Source organism: Pteropus medius, unplaced genomic scaffold (assembly GCF_902729225.1).
Source record: "Pteropus medius unplaced genomic scaffold, Ma_sr-lr_union100, whole genome shotgun sequence".
Taxonomy (NCBI): Eukaryota; Metazoa; Chordata; class Mammalia; order Chiroptera; family Pteropodidae; genus Pteropus; species Pteropus medius.
Window position 1 is genome coordinate 20,919,929 of NW_024350319.1, and position 22,540 is coordinate 20,942,468.

General features: G+C 32.5%; 1 protein-coding gene and 1 pseudogene across 1 annotated transcript in view; both read right to left on the reverse strand.

Annotated features, from left to right (window-relative positions):
• Window positions 1–6,609: 6,609 nt before the first annotated feature.
• Window positions 6,610–22,540, reverse strand: part of HFM1 (helicase for meiosis 1) — an 81,994-nt gene continuing 66,063 nt past the window's right edge. The window contains exons 31-39 of the mRNA XM_039838811.1: window positions 21,865–21,945; window positions 21,506–21,621; window positions 19,361–19,440; window positions 18,250–18,353; window positions 12,278–12,523; window positions 10,839–10,929; window positions 7,749–7,845; window positions 7,507–7,658; window positions 6,610–6,744 (exon numbers count right to left, since the gene is read on the reverse strand). Coding sequence (XP_039694745.1) covers window positions 6,675–6,744; window positions 7,507–7,658; window positions 7,749–7,845; window positions 10,839–10,929; window positions 12,278–12,523; window positions 18,250–18,353; window positions 19,361–19,440; window positions 21,506–21,621; window positions 21,865–21,945 — 1,037 coding nt within the window. The 3' untranslated portion in view covers window positions 6,610–6,674. The remainder of the gene's footprint in view (window positions 6,745–7,506; window positions 7,659–7,748; window positions 7,846–10,838; window positions 10,930–12,277; window positions 12,524–18,249; window positions 18,354–19,360; window positions 19,441–21,505; window positions 21,622–21,864; window positions 21,946–22,540) is intronic.
• On the reverse strand, window positions 8,928–9,046 carry LOC120583449 (uncharacterized; annotated as a pseudogene).

Here is a 22,540-nt window from a genome sequence, read left to right on the forward strand (position 1 = left end):
TTGACTGGATGCCTGGAATATGGAGATAATTTTGTTCCTGTTTGTTGGTTTGTTTTTTAAGCATTTCAAGTTTTAGAACCTTGTAGGAATCAGAAAGTTTCATTTGGGAATATTAAATATTTCTGAAGGGCAATTTGACAATGTTTCAATAATTTAAATGTACATTTCTAGCGAAGGACAAATAAAAATAGGAATGCTCATTGCAACATTAGTTGTAAAAAAAAAACCCCTGGAAATAATCTAAATATATATCAATAAGGTAGTTATTGAATTATACACATCCATGCGCGTACTACATAAAAAACGATTATGTATATCAATACATTAGAATGTATTGTTAAATGAAAATAAAGATTAAAACAGATTATAATCTCACTTTAAAGCGTGTGTGTGTGTGTGTGTGTGTGTGTGTGTGTGTCTGTGTCTGTGTAACTGGATGGCTATATTCCAAAATATGCTAACTCTGATTATCACTAAATAGAGGGATTGAGGAAGATGTGATTTTAATTTCTTTGTACAATTCTGTATTATCTGAAAGTTCTTCTTTGATTATTTTATTCCCATTTCTCACTTAGATTACCCAAATCGCCCCCCACTGACAACTATTCTAATGCATTTGATGTAAATCTTTTTAGCTTGTATGTATTCCTAGAAAATGTATTTCCCATTTTGTACAGGTATTTTAAATATAGACAGCATCACATCCTGTTTCTTACATGTTTCATCTAGTAATGTGTTTTTTAAATCTGTTACTTTGTGTACTAGTCTATTGCATATAACTGCTGATTTATTCTTATAGCATAGGAATTATAAATAAGCATATGATACTTTCATAATCAGAAAAAAGTCCAATTAAGCCTTTTTATTGTGAAGAAAAGAAATAATCATTCTCCTAACAAAAGCGCATAAAGCCATAAATTACATAATTTTGTCGACGGAAATACTATACAAATGGAGAAATAATTATTACACTGGTGGTTCTATTTTACTAAACATTTCTACTTTAGAAAAGTGCTTGGACACATGAAACTCTTTCCTATAGGTATAGAAAATTCAAAAGAGAAAAGAGACTATTTCTTTCTATGAAGACTCTAAAAATGCTTGACTTATATTAGAAGCCAAGAATTTCAAATGGCAAAGTTATTTTGAAAGTGAAAAGTAGTGAAATGAAGTTATTACAATGTGTTCTCACTATATATTAAAAATGAAATTAAAATCATTTAAAATAAAAGAAATATGGCATTACAATGCAAACGGAAATGAGGAAAATCCCAAAAGGATAGGAAACGGTTGATGGACAGCACAGGAAAATGAAAAGACAATCAGAGGAAGTAATAAAGCCTATTGGGACAAACCTGAAATTTATATATTGAAAGTTCATAATTTTTAACTTAAAAATCTAATAATAACTGCTAATCCCTTTCCTTTCTTTAAACTTTAAGGATAAAAATAGAACATCAAGGGTAACTTAAGTCATAAATTTATAAGATAGATATTATATACTCTCAGGAAAGATGTTTTAACTTTCAAAATTTTCTTCAAAACAATATATTCCTAGATGAGAGGTATGAAAAAGATCACATATAACTATACATTATGGGGGAAAATGGCACAATGAGAGTCATATATCAAGCAGATGTTACTGAAGTACGATGACCCCAGAAAAAGTTACAAAGAACTGTGTTTCTTCTCTTTAGGCTAGTTTTCACTGATAGCAGCGGAGAAGCTCTATAATACAGCACTGGCAGACAAAACCAAGTTGCTTTTACTAAGAGTATTTTGTTGAAAACAGGGCCTCCTTTTTTTTTTTCTTTCTCTCTCTCTCTCCAAAATATTGTGTTTCAAAATGAAGTCATTGACCTAGGCAAGATAAACAAATAATCTTCAGGGACCCAGAGGCAGCTCAGAAGAGCAAATTAAAGTATCAAAGCTTAAGTGTGAAAACCAAAAAACAAGAGTGTTCAGATGGTACAGGGCTAAATGGGAAGATGTCTACTAATGTTATAGGTGACCTGCAGAGAGAAAAGGCCTAGCACAGTGAGCCGATAATCTAAAGAGAAGGTTATAGCAGTCCTCTTTCTCTGGAAACGAATTAAACTGGAGACTGAGACTGGGATGTGTCTTGGCTAAGAGCCCTCTTGAATTTGCCTTAAATTCTTCCACAGAAACACTCTAAAGATTAGGAAAATCATGGCCTTTAATGATTTGATGTAGCGAATATTTCATTCATTTCTAGGCAGAATGGCATAATAATTATGCAAAAGATTGTTGAATCATACAAAGTTCAAGCTTTGTGTCCTTTGGCAATTTATTCAGTTTCCTTGTGTATAAAATATATACATAGTAAGAGAATTTACTTCATAGAGCTATTGAAAGGATTAAACTAAATATGCCATCTGTAGGGTTTAGGACAAGATCTGGCACATAATATGTATTTAGTAGTGTTAGTATGGGTAGTAGCTATGGTAGAAAGTTTTTTTAAAAAGGAGGTTTGTTTATCATTTGAGCAACTACCTGACTTAGCTGATGAATCTCCATTTTCCTCTTTTCATTGTTTTTGGATTGTTTTATGTTTGTCCTTTTTTGTATTTTTTAAATGCAGACTTCATCGAGTTGATCTTTTGGTAATTTGCAACCAACCTGGATAATTTGCACTGCAAATGTTTTAATAAACTCGAAATGAGAAAAAAAATATTGTAGTAAATTTTTTTTTGCTTTAAAAATTGTTTTAAATTCTAAAAGATAAAATGTTAAGTTTCCAAACTGATCAATACAAAAACTTAAAAAAATTAAAAAAAAAAAACAATGACTTCACTGTGTGTGTAGTTTCTAAAGAATTGAAGCCATCTACTATCATAAGGAAGTACTTCATGCAAAATGCTAATGACAGTTGAATTTTAATTCCTTTTTAGAATAAAATTTATAGCTACAACATATGTGAGTACAGGTTTATGCACATTTCTTAAAATCTTTCAGAATACTATGGGGTTTGGCTTTTGCTTTGTTTTGCTGAAGTATGTAGGGACTTTTAAGGCATATGTTAGTTTATGGAAAGGTTTCAGAATTGAAATGTGAAAATAAGTAAGACAAAGATTGCTCTTCTAAATTATGTTTTTATCATGTCAATTAAAACAAAACTCAGTGCTTCTCAAGCTACATAAAAAAAAAAATCTAGTTGATAATTTACACAGTTGGTGAAGAAAACAACCTACGTGGAAAGGCAATTAAACAAGAGTTATATCACCATATTACATTTAAGATAGGAAATACATGTGCAGGAAACCAAGTAATCATCATTACTCTTATACTTGTTTTCTGGAATGGATTCTCTAAAAATTCTAATATTGCCCCCTTTCCTTTCCACTGTAACAAGTGCTTCTCACACTTTAATGTGCATATAATCACCTGGGGATCTTGTTAAATGCAGATTCTGACTCTGAAGGTCTAGAGTGAGGCCTGAGACCTAACCAGAGCTGTTACTGGGTTACCGCTATTCAGATGATGAGTAGCAAGGCCTTTAACTACTGCAGCCAGGAGTTGAAATGCCAAAAGAAGTGCCGGGGTTTTCCTTTATGTTTTGTTTGTTCCACTAACTAAAACTCATACTGAAATTCTTATCTTACTTAGCTTAATTCTAAGTTTAGCTTAGTTTACTCCTCTTTGCCCTAACTTCTCTTCACTGGTACCTTCTCTATTCCCACAAAAGTGAAGGTTCTTAAATACAGACACTAATTATTTTCTAGGTTGCCATAGGTAAATATTATCCATGTAACCCATAGACTAGGGGTCCTCAAAAAGTGGTTCTCTACTGTACTTGATGAGGGTGTTTTCTAGCAATGCGGACATAGTAAAGAGACTCTGCATGACTCTACTAAGGAGTAAGTTGTGCCAATATCTAATAATTCAGCAATCGTTTATATCTGGTTTTAGAATGTATTATAATAGATTATGCAGAAAATTTATTTTTCTAATTACATTTTACTTAAAGGTACTATTAGATTTGCATGCTCTGACCATAAACCAACTAAGAATGTTGGTGAGGAGTGTTGGGGATAGAGAGGATCTATCTGAAAATATAGTGTATACATAGTGGGGAGGAGTAGGATAAATATTTTTCCATGGTTGATACATTTGTGGAGAGTCAAGAGTTTATTTGTCAAGTCCTATGAAACTTAGTACAACTCAAATATGACAAATGAATATTGTATTATTTCATCCCTACTGGCTTATTTAAAGTGCTATTAGGATACTTTAGGATATGCACTATGCATCAGTCCCTAAACCAAGAGCTTCTTGTGCAGTGGCTTATTAAATTCTCACTCTATATCTATGAGGCAGGTGCCATTATGTCAACATTACAGGTGAGAAAGATACAGCCTATTAAGGACCTTTTCAATTGAAAAAAAAATCTCTTGAAAAAATTTAACCCAACAAATATTTTTGTAAAAAGCTCTGTTGTATGGTTCATTTTACATGAATAAATAAACTCAATATATTTAAAAAATTAACTTACAAAATAGGAAACCATAGGGTTATTATTTGCTTCATGGAAAGAATACTCTTCTGTCAGTATATGAAGCAGGGTTTTGAGTTACATATATTTAACATACACATAATTTTCTAGGTAAACACTTGCACAAAGTAATCATGTCTATTATAAAACTGTTGATTTGACCTTTTTTTTTTTTTTGATTACTTAGGAAGTGAACCTACTATCTACCTAAGTGTTTCCAAAACTGGCCTGATCATAAAGAATGACCTGGAGTGTTTGCTAAAATTATAGATTTCTCAGTCCCTTCCTAAAATTCCTTGGAAATTCTGAATTCCTTGGAAATTCTCACTTCTCTCTGAGGTGAGAGCTAGGAATTTGTATATTTAATATTTTACCCACATGTTTCTTTTGATCAAACATTAGACTGCTGAGTAAAGCTCAGGTTTTTTACCTTAGCATTTAAAATCCTTCACAGCTTGGCCGTAAGGTACATTTCCAACATCTCCTGCAACATTAACCTATGTTTAAAATTATCTATTCATTATTGTCCAAATAGATACTTTTCTTCCTTGGAGCTTCGTTCAAGCTGTTCCCTCTGCCTAGAATGTCCTTCTCTCACATATTTGTCTGTCAAAATCTTTTTCATCTTTCAAAGCTCATCTCAAATTTTAACTTCTCTCTAAAGGCTTCCCTGACCTCATGGTCAGGATTATGTTCTCTCTCCTATGAATTCTCACAGTTCTTTAAACTTCTATTGCAGTGATTTCCAAAATGTGATCCCTGGACCAGTATAGCATTAGCATCACTTGGGAACCTGATAAGAAAGCAAATTCTCAGGTTACACTCAGATCTACTGAGTCAGAACCCTGAGCATGGCACCCATCAAACTGTTTTCAAATGAGCCCTTTGACTCCAGCACATCCTGAAGATTGAGAACCACTTTTCTAATGTATTCTATATTTTATTATTGCTTTATTACATGTCTTAATTTCTCTCAGAATGTAAACTCCATGAGAGCAAAAATGGTGCTTTCATCATTTGCATCCTTTGCAGTACCAAGCACAGTGCTTTTCACTTAGTAGATCACAGTAAGTCTTATTGAATTGCTATTCATTTAGTGTCAAAATCTATGAATGTAAGATGAGCAGATCGTAGTGCACCAATTTTTCATTTTAATGGTATTTAATTATCTTTAAAGATTATACCATGATTGATTCAGATGCAGAAACATACCAATAGTAAAGATGACTGAAATGAAAGAGCTAGTTACCCTTATTCCTCAACACAGAGATAAGGCCTCTTAATTCTGCTTTAGGTTTTTCCTCTAGGCTTAGTACATATGATGCCTCGTAAACGTTTACTAATAATAACAATAACAATCTCATCTGGAACTTTTCTTCTCTTGTCTCTAAGGCTTTTATGCTTAAAGAAAAATTTCTAAAATTTCTTAACTGGGCTTCAACTTCATAGTGTATCTATAAATAAATTACATAGTAAACATTGCTTAGTATGCCTAGTTAACATTGCTTAGTATGCCTGTCTACTATTTATCAGTAAATGAATTTGAGATATATTTCATTGGAAAATAAAGTGAAATAGCTTCTGCTATAGTAAAAGTCAATGTAACAAAGTTTTAAGAATTCACTACATTGAAAAATAAGCTAAAAGAAGGCAATAATTTGTATTGATTAATGTTTAATTTATTGTTGTTTGAAGTTGTATAACAACAGACTCAGATAGCCACTGGATTCTTAAAAATCTTTAGTAAAACAAAACAATATTGGTGAATAATCCATATAATAGATTCACTGACTAGCATTATTTTGCTTTCATAGAATATCTTTCTTCTTGTTAAAAAAATAAAAATAAAATCATAAATTGGTTCTTGTCAAAATCCAAAAAATCCAATTAATAACCAAATAATTATTTCTAAATACAATTTATCAGCTTACTGAAACAAAGCCACTGTAAAAGTGCTTTTCATAGTTACAATATAATGGGAAAATACATCAGTCCAAATATTTTGTTGTAAAAAAGTTAACAAAACTGATCAAATCGAAGACAAAAAAAGTAGAACAATTATGATCTACTTTTTTAAAAATAAAAAAAGCATGCTTTGTATTTAGTTGCCTTTGTACTTTGCCTTATTAATATAAGAATATTTTTGTTTTTGTTTTTGGTTTTAGAAAATATCATCAAATATTCCCAGAAAAGACTTCATTTCATCAGCTTCATCTTCAGGATGATACCTACTGGCAGATAAAGGCAAACGTAAAAATAACTATGATTGTAACAATTTATTTTAAAGTACACAATAAATAATATAATAATAAGTATAAAATGGATAAACTTGAATATTGCTGAGAGGTTAATACATCAACTGAACTTTAATATGCATGACCTTGTGGGAAGTCTATGAGGGAAAATTAGACTTCATAAACTGTTAAAACTAGGGACTAAGTCTCTTAGATATTTCTTTACATGTATTGGAAAATAATGTCATTTAATCAATATGTGAACGGGTCTATAACTTATTCAAGAAGAAGGGGGAAACTGCTACAGAGTTAGCCATGAAAATGACCAACAGTTGGGGCACTGATTAGACTTAATCTGACTTTTTTTTCCCATTGAACCCCGTAGAATTGTGAAAGAACAGGGTTGCTGAAATACAACTTGAACTTTTGAAAAATTAGCTGATCTCATTTGGATTTTTTAAGTGACTTTACCCTTTATGTTATCAACATACTGCATTCAAATCAGTAAAAGAAAAAAAAAACCTCAATATAATGGTTTAATTAATAGTATCAAGCATATATGTCCTCAAAAATTGGGACATTTGATGTTATAAATTATTGTAAGGAGTTTAGCTCACTAGGGGTTTAATATTTTAATATCTTTAAGGAAATAAAATGTTTAGGTTCTGATTTTTAAAATGAACCAAGGAAAAGAATGTTGAATTTTTCCATAAGAAGTTTTTATTGGTATATCTTGAAATGTCTTTAAAGAGTTCTTACCTGTAATCAATTTTGGTTTTACATTCGCTGCTTCTAAAAAAGAAATCCACTTTCTTAACAAAATTTGAAGAATCTGATTTTTTTTCAGAGTGAGTAAAGCATAGCTTTTCAATCTCTGGTGATAGACTTTGTTTCCTTTGTTGTAAATGGACCTATATTTTGAGATTAAAGAAACAGCAATCATTGAAAATTTAACTTTCAGGCAGAATTTAAAACAGAAACAAAGAAGTGCATCTTCTTACAATATCTGCATGTCCAGCTTGTTGAGGTAATTTTGTCATAGAGGATGCACTGAACTTGGACGCAGCAGAATTTGATTGATAAATATCTAGCTTCTCACTTGACGAAAGAAAACAAAAATCAAAATTAATTAATTGTAAAATATGGCAGGTAATATAAACAAACCATTCCAATTTAGATTAATAGTGGTTCTTTAGGGAATATGATTAAAGTTTATCATATTTATCACCATAAGAATTAATGCTATTTCTTAGATTCATGGAAATCTTGGTATATCTCCTTTCTTTTAAACAAAATAATTGATATATTCCAAATTAGATAAGAATACTATTTTTAAGGGCCTAGAGAAATAATCATTCAATAATTTTCTTTGAAATTGGATCTTATGCTTAATTGTCTATCACCTAGCAGTCTGTAAATATTTTCTAAATTTCACTTGCTTAATTTTTAATCTCCTTTCTCTATTCTGGTATCACTGCAGGTAGACATCTCTAGTTATTTTCCTATGTGTAGCTAACTGTATACTAGAATTCACCTTTAATCTTCTGTATTAAATTAATCCATTAAAAACATGCATTATTCACTTCCACATACCAGATATTGTACTAGGAGTTGGGTGTAAAGTGGTAAACAAATTCTTACGGAGTTAAAATCTAGTGAAGGAGCAGACAATGAGTAAATAATAACTATACATAATTACAGATCCTGAAGTAATACAAAGGAAATTAATTGAGTAATATTATAGGAAATAACAGTGGGGAGGCATAAACCCACTTGAAAAAGATGGTTGTGAATGCTTCTCTCAGGAGGTGACAATTTAAGCTGATACTAATAGGCTAAAATCTGACTGCCATGCAAGGAGTAATAAGCAGTGGGTAGGGGTAGGGAAGAATCATATATATTGATGGGATCTTTTTGTGTTTGATTAAGAGCAAGGAATTAAAGTAGTAAAAGGGTGTAAGAAGAAAAGCATGTCTCCTTTCCACCCCACATTCTCAGGTCCTGTAGGCCTTCTTCCCATTGGTGACTTCTGACACCAGTTTCTCAGAGGCTTCTCAATAAGATTCCTTTTTAAACCCACTTATTTTCTATTGGCCACTTTTAAACTCTCCCAAAATTATTTATAGTTTTCTAAAGGTGTGGTGCACAAAACTGTTCATGTGCTTTTTTTTTTTCTTAAATGCCTACAGCACCCAGTATTCCTAGGTGGTCTCCCATCCAAGTACTAACCAGGCCCAACTCTGCTTAGCTTCCAAGATCAGACAAGATCAGGCACATTCAAGGTGGCATGGCCATAGTGTTCATGTATTTTTTTGATCTTTCTACTTCCTACCCAATTTTGCTTCTCTCTGTTTCTCTTTGATGCTTCTAATTAGTTTATTCTGTAGGACTCAGAGTTAGAACCAATAAATGGAAATAACAACAAATATTTTTAAAAGCTATTGAATGATATGAGAGATCCAAACACGGAATGAGCATTTCGGAGTAAGTTCCTGGTCAGTGGAGTTCTCTTGGTAGAGATGGCATGATTTCTTGCCAGTGATGTTGGATGGTGATTCAAGGATCCAGTGATAGGGAGATTAAATGACACTTAAATTAAGCCCCCTTCAGCTCTAAAATTCTCTGAAATCTATGATTCTTTGATGTTGATGATCAGTAAAATTAGTAAATCATAGCAAATATACAAAAATATACCGCAAATTTAATATATATATTTTTTAACACAGGAGAAATAAATAATCCTTCAGTAAGTTGGACCCTGAATAAAAAGTTGTCAGAATTTCTTCCCTTTGGGAAAGTTTTGGCTGTGGTTATAATTTCTCTCCCTTGACTTCTAAACAAGTCCAATATTCAAATATATCTTGCATTTCTGCAAAAATATTTCAAGTTGAACATTTCTAAAATTATTGCTTCCTTTTCCAAATGTCTTATGTGTTTTATATTCTCAGGTCACATCTCCATCTACCCACTTGCCATTTTATTCTTCCCTCTTCCTCGATTACCATATCCTATCAACTGCTAAATCTAATCTGTGTTATCTATGAAATATTTCAAAATTCCAACTCTACCTCTCAGTTTTTATCATCTCAGCCCTAGTTTGGGCCTCATCATAGTCTTTCTTAAATTGGCCACCATGCCTCTGGTAGTTCCACCCTCTACAATTCATTCTATATATGATATCATATCACTACATTTCATTCTACAAATCGTTAGAATGATTTTTTTTCCTGATCAAACATTATTTGGTGATTAATGAATGATCTTGGATGGCTCCTCATTGCCTACTATGGAGGCCGAAAACTAGAGGCCTCTAGGCTATATCTGGCCTACAGACGTTATTATTATTATTTTTGGAGGGGGAATGCTGGAGATTTGACCACATTTTTAAGAATTAGTTGTTAAAATTTAAAAGTCAGGAGATATCGCATAAAATTTTAGATTCCTAATTTTTTCTTTTTTGAAAATCAGAGTATTTGACAACACTAAAATTCATTTTCTGCACAGCAACAACTTGTTGGAGCTGAGTAGTAGTTGCTCTCTTTAGATGGGACACTCTACAGTTGGCCTTGGCCCACCAAGTCCTGAAGTCAGTTTGAGTCTATAATCCCTGACCTACTAGATTCTGTACAGATGTTTAAGTATAGCACTCAAGGCTCTTTACAATCAGTCCTCATCAATCTCAGCCTTAATGTTGTGGCCACCCAGACCATACTTAACTGACTCTTTGAACATGGATGACTTTTTAGGCCTCATCCCTTTACATATGCTCCTTCTACTTGGAATGCTTTATTGAACTATTCAGTTTTCAAGTCTTATGAAAAATGAAGATTCCTGGGCTCCAGCCCCAGAGACCATGATTCAGCAAGTTTAGCGTGAGGCCTAAGAATGTGCATTTTAAATATCACCCTTTAGGTGATTCTGATGCACTTAGAGACATACGACTCTAAGAATTAAGAGGGTTTAGTTTGGCTAATACATTTATAGGTACTCTGACATCTTGAGTTGATGCCCATTTTCAATTATGTATCAGGAGAATACAAAGTTGTAAAAAGTTATATATGGATATTCCAAACCTAAGTACTAAAACTTGCCTGTTTGACATTTCTCTTTGGAATTTGCTCTTTGACTCTTGGAGGGATAGCTCACTTCTCCTCGTACTTGAACTCAAAGTATTTCCAAATCCTATATAAAGAGATAACATTTTGAAATAAAATGCCAGGAAATAGCTGAATGGAGCTTTTCGCAAGTTCTATAAGGGCTCTCTCCAACAGATATAACCTGGTTAAGAAAGGAATAAATAATTCTTCTCAATAATTAAATTAAATTTACATAGAGAAATAAGAGAGTAAAGCTAAAAGAGTAAAACCACAAAACATGTAGGTTAGTTTATTAGTCATTATATTAAAAGGTCCCCAAATCACATTTATTTATTTATTTGTTTGTTTATTTATTTGTTTATAATTCGCTTAAATGAGTATGTTGCTCATTCAATATTTTAAATGGTCTACATGTAATTAAGTTCATTAAAAGTGCTCTATACATGCGGGAAAATGACATTTATTATGACTGATTTTCCCATTGGATTAGGCTACCTCAAAGGATCAGAACAAATTGCCTTTCAATTTGCAGTATTTTTAATTTTAAGGTGTGGACCAGTAGTTTTATCTGGCAATACAGGAAATTGTGCCTACTGACTCCCTCATGTCATAGATTTTCCTGGCCTATTTTGTGAAGGTGGTCAAATCCTACTCCTTCTGAAAGTAGTATTAACTCTTTAGGTAATTCTTAAAGCCCTGAAACAATATTTCAACTTCTAATTGCTTCTCTTAGAAAGCTATTAAAAAGAGAATTGGGGTAGTACATTAAGGGGCAACTATAATTCTGAGGGCATGATTTCCTTCTGGCAGCCATCATGGGAGACAGTGTCTCCATCTCATTGTCTTGTCATACACCTACGAAGATTTTCACTTCTCTGTTTAAGTGAAATAGAATAAATTTGCCAGTAACTCAAAGAATTAAATCCCATTATCCAACACTGGAGAAACTATTCCTTTCCTATTTATTACTTATACCTGAAAAGTCAATACTTCTACTAGAAATAAAAATTATATTTTCTCTACCAGCAGACGAATACTTTTAAAAAGGAAATATTTTTGTCTTTCACAAACATTGGCAGACCATGTACGATCTTAGCATGGAAAGCTGGATAGTATGTTTAATGAGGAACAATTCAATAAATAATCTGAATTTGAATAGGGTCTTTAAAAAGGTAGCAGGGAGCAATAGAATAGAAAAAGCTCATTCACTATATCATCATTATGGAATAACCTTCACCTCTGTCTTTAGGAGAAAGAAATGCTGTTTGTGGAAGGATCACATTTTCAGTTTTGCTAAAAATTATAATCTTAACAAACCAAAGCTAGTTAAACAAGCACATTAAAAAGACAAAGAAAATTCATCTCAGAAACTGAACTGAAAAATATTTAAAGAAATTCTCATGAAATTATTTCATGCTAAAATACAATTTTACCTGATGTTTTTGTCTTCTTATTATCAACTGGAAGGCTAGTAACTTCTATTAAGCTTTCATCATCAAAATCATCCCAAACTTCATTTCCCAAGTCAAAGTTCACATTCAAAACTTCTGAAAATGGAGAGTTGCTATTATCAGCATCCGTCAAATTCTGGTTCCCAGGTGCATTAAGATCTCTGTTAAATAGCACTGTTCGAAGAGCTTTCTCATTTGAATTTGTAGAACAATTCCATCTAGAAAAATCTGTCATGTGTATGTATAAAAGAGTATATGGCATAAGAATCATTATTTATTGATAAACGAAACACATCTTTTAACTACTAAACAGAGGTCTTGAGTAATAGTTTTCAAAAACATTGGGTCAAGCATTGTTGAATACTATGTTCAACCAATTCTTTTTACTAAATTATACATACTGATAGTTGGACTAAACTTAATTTTCAATAGATTCTTTTAGACTGAATTAATTTTCCCTCTTAATTCCTACATGAGAATAACTCTACTTGATTATAATATCTTTGATTATAATAGCTTCTAAAATGTTCTTCCTCCCTCTAGCTCTTCTCCTTACAAGTTAATTATATTTTTTGAAATATATTTGTCCAAAATATATCCTAATTTTTCTCCTGCTAAAAAATCCTGTGTTATCCATTGCTTAAAGCCTGGGCTTAGAGCCAGACTTCCCGGGTGAAAATTCCACCTTTCTCATTTACTAGTTCTATGATCTTAGACAAGTAATTTAAAGTCTCTGAGCCTAGTTTTCTCTTCTGCAAAGAGGGAATGATAATAGTACCTACAACATAAAATTGTTATGGGGACTAAGTGCCTTCTCTTGTGCAGTTTTCCATGGCAGTGTGCTAATAAATGTTTAATAACTGTTTCTCAAAAATATGCATATATATACACACATATAAGTTTATTATATGCATTAAATGCATTTATTATATGTAAAGGATATGTAGTACACAATTCACATACAATATACAGCATGCTTCATTGTAAATTCCATATATCTAATTAATTCTCACTGAATGTTTTCATTGACATCTATGGTTGCAACTGATAAATGAATGTAGTTCTCGCATGAATGCTATTTAATATTTTTGTTGACTTTAAAAAGTAAGATGAAAGTAAAATATCAAAGATGTATGTTGGGACTTCACCCATTCATCCACTGGCTTAAACAACTTCTTTGCTGAATTAGATAATAGTTTTCAAATATTAGAATAGTCCCTCAGTTGTTTTTTTTTTTTTCTATTCACAGTGTAATGGCTATAGACACAACACACTGTTAAATTTAATCTGCATTATTAACAATTGTTCATCACTTTCCTAATTCTAAACAATAAACAAAACAATAAATCAAGCTCTGATTTGTAGTGTTTGCTGATTTCCATGGTATAAATACTCCCACTGTAGTTGATTTTTAGGCCACCATCATGAAATTACTGAATGCAAACTTGAGAAGAAATGCATAATAGCACCCCATTAGATACAAATATAGAAGCAAATAATCTCAAGAACACAGATAATGAAATGTGGAATAAATAGGAAGTGATTAGTTTTGCCTATGTATAGCCTCTGTTTTAAATATTTTAACTAAAAGTTAATATAATTAAACTTTTAACAAGTTGAAAGATTTCCCAAAACTTAATAATCTCTCACAAGCCAGTACAAGTTTGCTCCAATAAACTACTGTGTTTCCTTCACTTTAAATATCTTCAACCCTCTTCTTTACCTATCCAAATCCTACTTTATCCTTCAACTGTACTTATAGTGCCAGTTCACATTATTCTACTTTTACATATTGATATATATTTGCATTATAATATGTACTAAAAACAGAAGTAGGTATAAAATACAATGGGAATACGAAGAGAACAGGACCTAAACCTAGAACGGAAGTCAAAGTAGATGCCTCTAAGATGGTAACATGGTAAGATGGTAACACTGGAATTTGAGTTTGATGGAATGTGATTTTGGAACAGGGCAAGAAGTCAAGTCAAGATATTCCATGAAGGCAGAACAGCATGTGAAGTAACAGCAGTAAGAAAGACCAGAGAACATTTGGAGAACTATACACTTTCAGAATTTCTGGAACACAAAATAGAAGGCAAAGCCCATTGAGATTGCACAGGCAGTTAAGTGCCAGATTATGTTGAAGTTTTTTTGCCTTGTTAAGGAATTTACTTCATTTTTCTTATAGGCAACAAATTACTATTGAATATATTTTAGCAAGAGATTTACATGGTCAGATATGCCTGTTAGATAACTTTGAAGAATTATGGATTAGAGTATAATGAGACTGGAAGAAAAAAGTAAGAAAGCCATTGCGATAAGTAAGAGACAATGAATGCTTAAGCTAGAGTATCAGCAGAAGATATAGAGAGGAAAGAATAGATAGAGATGTTGAGGTAAAATACATATGACTTGGTGATTAATTACATGCGAGGTAAGATATTTAGGCTGACTCTTTCCTGCCTTTAGCAGCTTGGAAAAAAGAGAAGATTCTTTCATTGAGCTAAGGGGGGAAAAAAGGAGCAGAGTGAGGTGTAGAGAAGATAGAAAAAGTTCAGATGCTGAAATGTTAACTTTTAAAGTAGATATGTCCAGAAAAGTGATGTGTGTAGATGGAACAAGGGCTAGAAAGAAAGATCTAGATGGGAGTATAGATTCAGAAATCATCCGATGATAGCTAGGAATTGAAGACACACACAGGCTTGGGTGATATTGTCTAAGAAAAGTATAAAGTGAGAAGAATGTAGAAGCAAAAAAAAAGAAAAGAAAAGAAAAGAAAAGAAAAGAAAAGAAAAGAAAGAAAGAAAGAAAGAAAGAAAGAAAGAAAGAAAGAAAGAAAGAAAGAAAGAAAAAAGGAATCTTTTTGCAACATTTACAGTAACAAAAGTACAAACAGTTCAAGAAGTGGTAGGAAATCCAATAGAGTGTTTACTGAAACCAAAGGAGAGCATTCTAAAAGAAAGGAAAGAACAGATGTGTCAGATACTACAAAGATCAAAGAAAATAAAAAATTGAAGAGTTCACTGAATTCAGCACTTAGGAGATCTCTAAATGGCCTGAGCAAAAGCAGTTTCAAAGGAGTGATGGAGGACCCAAATTTCAGTGAAGAGTGACCAGGAGGTAAGGAAGTGAGCACAGTGAGTATGAATTGCTCTTTCAAGAATTTTTGTTTCAATGGGAAAGCAAGAGATAGAGGGCGTAAAGACTACTGATTCTGTTTTTCATCTGCCTGGCATGCTTTCCCTTCTTTTAGTAGAAATATCAAGTCCTTTGGGAAACTGCTTCCACCATTCCATGCAATCATGGTGAGGGTGTCATTCATGATACTTTGGCTTCCCCAGGGCCACAGAGGTGTAACACATGACCCAATCCCCAAGCTACAGGGATTGATCAAAGGGTGAATACTAGACTTAAATGAGGCCGGTCAGAATGAACTCTGCTCTGCCAAAGCTAACAGAGAAAACTGCATTTTTCTACTGAGGCTGCTAAACTGAAAAGATGTGAGTTAGAGGCACATTGCCATGGGAGAAAGCCTGTTTAAAAAAATAAAGCTAATTAGTACCCAGAATATCTAAAATATGGAGAGAAAGCCAGAGGTATAATAAGATCATTTGAGTGCCTGGATCTAGAGAGATTAAACCCAGATACATAACTGGACTTTTTAGCTTACATGAGACAATCGGTTTCCTTTTTTTTTTGGCTTAACTCACTTTGAGTAGAATTTCTGTCACTTACAATCAAAAAGGTTGTGACTAGCTAGATAGGGACATGAAGCTGAAGAAAGAAGAGACTTGGGTATATGCTGAAGAGAAAGAGACAATCGGGAAGAGAGCTTAAAAATATGGGAAAGAGGAGGATAAATGGTCTCCTAAAGTCCCAGGAAAGGCAGGACTGGAAACACTAAGATTACAGATGGAGGGCTAAACCTTGAATAAAATAAAAGATGATTCTTCTTTTAAGACAAATAGAAAGTTAAGGATGGAGACAGAGAAATATGTAGTTGTGGTGTGGAAAGCTGAAAGAGTCATACATTATGGGTTCAATTTTCAATTCTCCACTGATAAGTAAAAGTCAATTTCATTTTACAGAAATGGCATTGGACTGGTAATCAAGAGATATGGACTCTATTTTTGGCCCTGACCCTGCAATTAATTAGATATGTGATTTTGGGCAAGTCATTTAATCTCTCAGAGTCTTGGCTTCTTTCTTTGTAAAATGAGAAATTGCACAAAGGTCCCTTACGATTTAAATTTTGTAATTCAACATGCTTTCTCATATAAATTCTGACATCTTTCTTCTTGAAATTGGAATACAGATGATAAAAATTTCTATATTTTCCTAAAAACATTCTAAGAGCAGTATTTGAAGACATTTAAAGCATGTTTTGTCACCAAAGACTAATGTGTAAAAAATATAATATACCCAATTACTAATAATAATAGTACCAAATACTATAAGAGCTTAACATACATTATCTCATTTAATCCTAAAAATTCCTAAACTATAACCAGATGAGTGTACTGAGATAAAATGGATAAGTATAATATGAAAGGTTACACAACAACTAAATGGCAGAGCTAGAGTCTGAACCTAGACAGATTGTTCCTAGATCCAGTGAATTTAACTATTATACTATACAGTTCCTTAAAAAAAAAAAAGGAAAAAGAAAAAAGAAACAAAGAGTAAAATGTAGGCTCATTCAGTAAAACAGGGATACAGTTATTATTGGACTTTAAAGTATCTAGATGAGACTTTAATATAAATTGGATTTGGAATAGTGGGTGAGAAAGAAATAAAAGTAGAAAAACTATGTAAAAATAACAGGAAAGTAAGCAGAGGGAAGGATAAAGTCTGGTATGGAGAAGAGCAGCGAATAGAGCAGCAGTACAAGGAGTAAGTTAGAGGACTGTAGGTTGAGGGGAGATAAAAACAAGTCAATCTTATACCTTCTATGCATTTTGTAATAATATTCAGGCTTTGAACAAGTTGAATAAATGCTCTAATACACTAGATGAGATAAAGGCACTTTACTTGATCTTATACTGGGCCTAATGGTGACCATGGTGTCATAGGAAGTGGTGGGTACTCCAGACCTTGCCTGCCTAAGATCGTAAATTATGATTAGAGGAAGCATAAAGTGACAGCTTGATGGGAAGAATGGCAATAGATGCCCCAAGCTTACCACTTCTACATACAGCTACTTGAACAAACAACTGTATGGCCAGGATTATTTCTCACACATTTTAACAGACTGGTTATTAATAGCGTGACCCAGAAAAATGATGCTATTAATGAATGGCAGGATCCAGGGTAATGATGAACCAAGCACAATGCTGAAAAGTTTATTTGTATTATCTCCTTAATTTAATGACAGATATAGATAAAAAGCAAATCTAGATTATGTACTAGCTATAACCTACAAACTAGGTTATAGTCTTATATTATTATAGAAATTTTAAGAATCATAGGTTTTAGAGATATTAAAGGTCACTCAATTTAATCTCTTAATTTTAAAGATAAGATTAAGGCCTAAAGAGAATAAATAATTTTCCCAAGGTCTTACAGCTATTTTGTAAAACTGGACTAATTTTATAAACAAAATTATTTTAAATAATTCTAAAGATATATAAAAGTAATAGTTCAGCATTTTAATACTTTTTGTAGCCAAAAATCCCTTATTTTCCCAGCTTTTCCTTCTATTGTCTTTAAATAAAAATAGTCAACACTATGTAGGGAAGAGATTTTTTAAAAAATTTATAACAGACATAGCAAGACCATCTGAAATAACAGATCCAAAGCATTTGAAACTGGTTCAATAACCCAAGAAAAAAAATGTTGTCAAGTTAATAATCATACTAATTTAAGATGTTGGTTTTTCATTAACATTATTTGTCAGTCCAAAATAATGATAAATCATATTCTCTCTCAAGTCAGTATCAACAGTAATTTACCTTTGTCTTGATATTCAGATGGTTCTTGTTGAACATTTACACAGATTTCATGCTGATCCCTCTGCTCCATTATAGAAAATTCAGGCATGTTTAAATATTCTGGCCTTTATAAAGATAAATAAAACCATAAAAATTTAAAGGAAATATTAAAATCAATATGACTTTGGAAAATACTTATTTGTATAAACGAAAAAAAAAAAAAAGGTTCACTCATTTCACACTTCTATGATAAACTGTACCAGCCTGGGTAGTAAAGGGTAAAAAATAGGTGTTTAATGAAAGCAACAGATACTTAATCATCTCTACATGCCCCCTATATGTAGATATCTGCTATCTGTGTATAGCCTTAAAAATCTATTGCTAATGCTACTTCATGTTAGATAAAAAAGCTAGAATCTCTTGAAGTGGTGTTGGCATCCGTTCTGATTGGTCAGTGGCTGTTCTGTACTGGTTAAGTATATTAAACGTCATTCCTGCATATAAAATTCCCTTATCTAGAAGGGAAATGACATACACTATTGCCTTCTAGACATCACAATATAGGTAAAGAACATTGAGTTATAATCTAGGGCTTTCTGTTTATTAACTAGGAATATGAGCTTTGGTTATTTTATCTATAAATTGGAATAAAAATACCTCATTTTATGAGCCAGTTTCTTGTTAAGAGCAAAAGATATAATATATAAGATGTAAAAGTAAAAATTTTAAATTATAAAGAATTTTATAAATCTGAGGTATTATTAATATAGAGTGGGCCTCTAAATGGAAAAGATTAGACTTTGTGTACCAACATGAATTCTTTTTTTAAAAGTATATTGTCACCTGTTAAGTTTAGGAGGCAGAGAGAGCCTGAGGGCATGACATATAGGATGAGTAGTTTCACAGGGAAGAGATTAGTCAATGAATGTTAAAGTATTCTATAACTGTAGAGTTCTAAGTAAATTTAGGGTATGAAAGACAATGAAACTCTTATGATATCATTACTTTTTATGGAATCAAATTGTGATGTGAATGTAGCTACTGACCACCTTTCTTTGAATAAGTGATTATTTGGAGGAACAGAGAGTTTATAATTAATATTGTACCTTAGATATTAATATTATATTTGTACCTTGATATACTGAGAAGGGAAGGTTTTGGAGTAAAACCAAACTCTTTAAGGTCCACACTTGGAGATTTATTCATTTGTATCTATTAATGAAAAAATAGATAGAAGTTCAACTACCAATTTCACATCAATACCTTTTAACAAACGGGGCAAACAACAAATTCCTGCTGGTACATAAGTCCAAAACCCAGTGAAGTATGAGTAACCCACACTAGTTCTCAACTCAAATCTTCTTCTCAGGCTCTTCTTAAATGTTGATATTCTTCAGGGTTCTTTACTAGGGTTTCAAGAACTCTTTTCACTCTGCACATTCTCAATCAGATTTCTTCTGCTTCCATGGCTTCGATTATCATCTACATGCAAATAACTCTCAAATCTATACTTCTAGCTCAGCTCTCTTTCCTGATTTTCAGTTACATCCACCTGTCACTAAAACACCTTGAGCTAGAGATCTTGCAGGCTTCTAAATTCAATATTTCCAAAAATGAACTTATCATGTCTCTACTCTTCTAAACTTGCTTTTTCTTTAGAGTCTCTACTCTATGGAGGCCCCACTTTTTTCCAAGTTGCTTGAGTCAGAAAGCTGGGCATCATCTTTAACTACTCCTTCTACTTGTGCCCTCATAACCAATTAAGTACCAAGCTAACTCATTCTATCTCTGAAAAATATTTTAAACGCAGCCACTTTCTTCCATTGCTACTTCCACTACACTAGACTAGGGCATCATCTTGCTTGGATTATTGTAAAACTAACCTAATGAGTCCTTGTGTTCCTTTTGTAATCCATTCTCTACATTGCATCCATAATGAATTTTATAAAATACAATTCTGATCATGTCAATGATTAAAGCGCTTCAGTGACTTCCCAATACTTTCAGAATAAAGTCCTAATTCTTAAAATAGAAAAAAAAGTGTTCATGATCTAGCTCCTACTTACCTCATCTCTGTCCACTCCCCTACTTGTAGTTGAAGTCCAGACATATTGTATTACTTCAGGTGTTTTTTTTTTAAAGATCTCTTTGTCAGCTTTGGACCACTGCATATTCTCTATGTCTGGAATATTTTTCAATCCCTTTTCACCACCATTCTGGTGCCCACCTCTCCATACCTGGCTTATGCCTATATATCCTTTAGGTCTCAATCATGTTTATTAGGAATCCATTTCTGGCCTATCAAATATGGAGTGGGTACACTTTCTATCTAAGTTCAAGTTATCTTACACTTTTGTCACAGAATCACTTATCACACTAAATATTGAAAAAGCCTATTTACTTATTTGTGCCCTTCACTTAACTATAAGCTCTATCAGGGCTGGGACTAAAACTATCTTATTTGTCACTGTATCTTAGCATCTATTATAGTGCTTGACACATTCTTGGTGCTCAGTGACTATGGAAGGTAAGAAAAAATAATATGGAATAAATGGAAGAAAAGGAAGGAAGAAAAAACCTGAGCTGCTAAAAACTTATCTCAGAGAAGATGGTAGGTAGTCATTTCAAACTGCATGCCTCGCCCTGTTTCCAAATATTTCTCTTGATTTAGCCTTATAACTTAGAATCTTCAGTTATAAAAGCCCTAGAAAAGCAGCAGCAAACTCTGCCATTTTATTGGCTCTGGTCTGTAACTTGATCAATAATTTTGTCATGGATATGATGACTTAGGCTTAGCATAAGTCTGTTAGTGACTAGCTTATCAAACAGTAGGAACTCCCATTCCTTCATCACTTGGAAGGGAGGCTCTTGCTCAGTACTTATGTAAGTGCATAAATCAAAATCAACTTCATACTTCCCAGCCTTGTCTAGCACAGACAAAACCAGGAAAGGGTAAGAGTGTCTAGTTTCAGCTACATATCCTTCTCCATTTCCCTCTTCTCTAGTTAAAAACAAAAAAGAAAGAAAGAAAAAGAATAAAAGGCTAATGAGGGAAGGGGTTGTATAATTATGTACCAAAAGAAGATTTACAGACTAATTATTAAGAACTATACCTTTTTCTTTAGAAACAGTATTATGAATAATGGTCATATTCCTAGTCAAGTTCTCAAGTAAATCTAAAGTACACTGTGGCTACCTACCTAATCGATATACAGAACAAAGGAATATTCACATACACTTAATTACAGGACAAGGGAGAAATGTTATTAAAACTAACCTTGAGACGTTTAACTGGAGGAAGAGATGAAACAGCATTTCTGTTTCTTAAATCAGACAAATATGAAGAAATTGTTGATTTTTTCATTTCTGACTTCTGTGCAACTCCAATTTTACCTATGAAAAGAAATTCTAGATTCTTTAGGTTAAATTTTAGGTATTGTTCATATAAATCCAAATTTCTTCAAAATTTCTAACCTAATATTTACTTTTTTATGTTGTCCACAAGAGAAAGAAAATTTTTTGTGTTATAAGCTACATAATGCAAATACCACACATAGATAATTAGAATGTCATTACTATTTATCAAAGACCTTTCAGATTTTAAAACCTGAAATGAATTTGTTTTATGGAACTCACAGCAGTCATGTCCACAAACATGTTTATTTTTACAGTGATGATTACATTCTCGGTTCCCAGGTTTTCTGTAGGCAGTCATTCCTAAATTAATATAAGAAAAACAAACCTAGTTTTACTACATCTATTATTATTAATTTAACTAATTTTTATAGTTTCTTTCCTTTCAGACAGTACAAAGACTATGATTTTCCACACTTCCTCCAATATCAAACCATTTAATATATAATTTTAAAAAAAGACATTTCTGACAACAGTCAGTCCCTGCCTCACAATTAGCCCCATTCTAGCTTTTTACAAGGAGCACTGAGCCACATATAAGCTTCTCTTAACTTCCCTGATGAAAATAGAGCCAAATATCACAAAATATCAGTGACTTTTGTCCTGCATAAGGTAAAAATGCGGGTGGAGTTTTGAGACTTTTCTGCTGCTTTATACTTAAGCCTGAAGAACCTGGAAAGAAGCAAACCTCGTGGCATTACTGACAGCTGCTAATAGATAGTACACCATACATATCTGATAAATGTTAGAAATAAGTGCTTCAGGGGTGTAAGAAATTTGTTATATAAATTCATAGAAAGGAGAGAGTTCTCCCAGCTTGACCCTCCCTAAGCTAGAATTAATACATATAAACATGTAATTTATTTTTCATTTATTATATTTTGAGTAGGATCTTTCT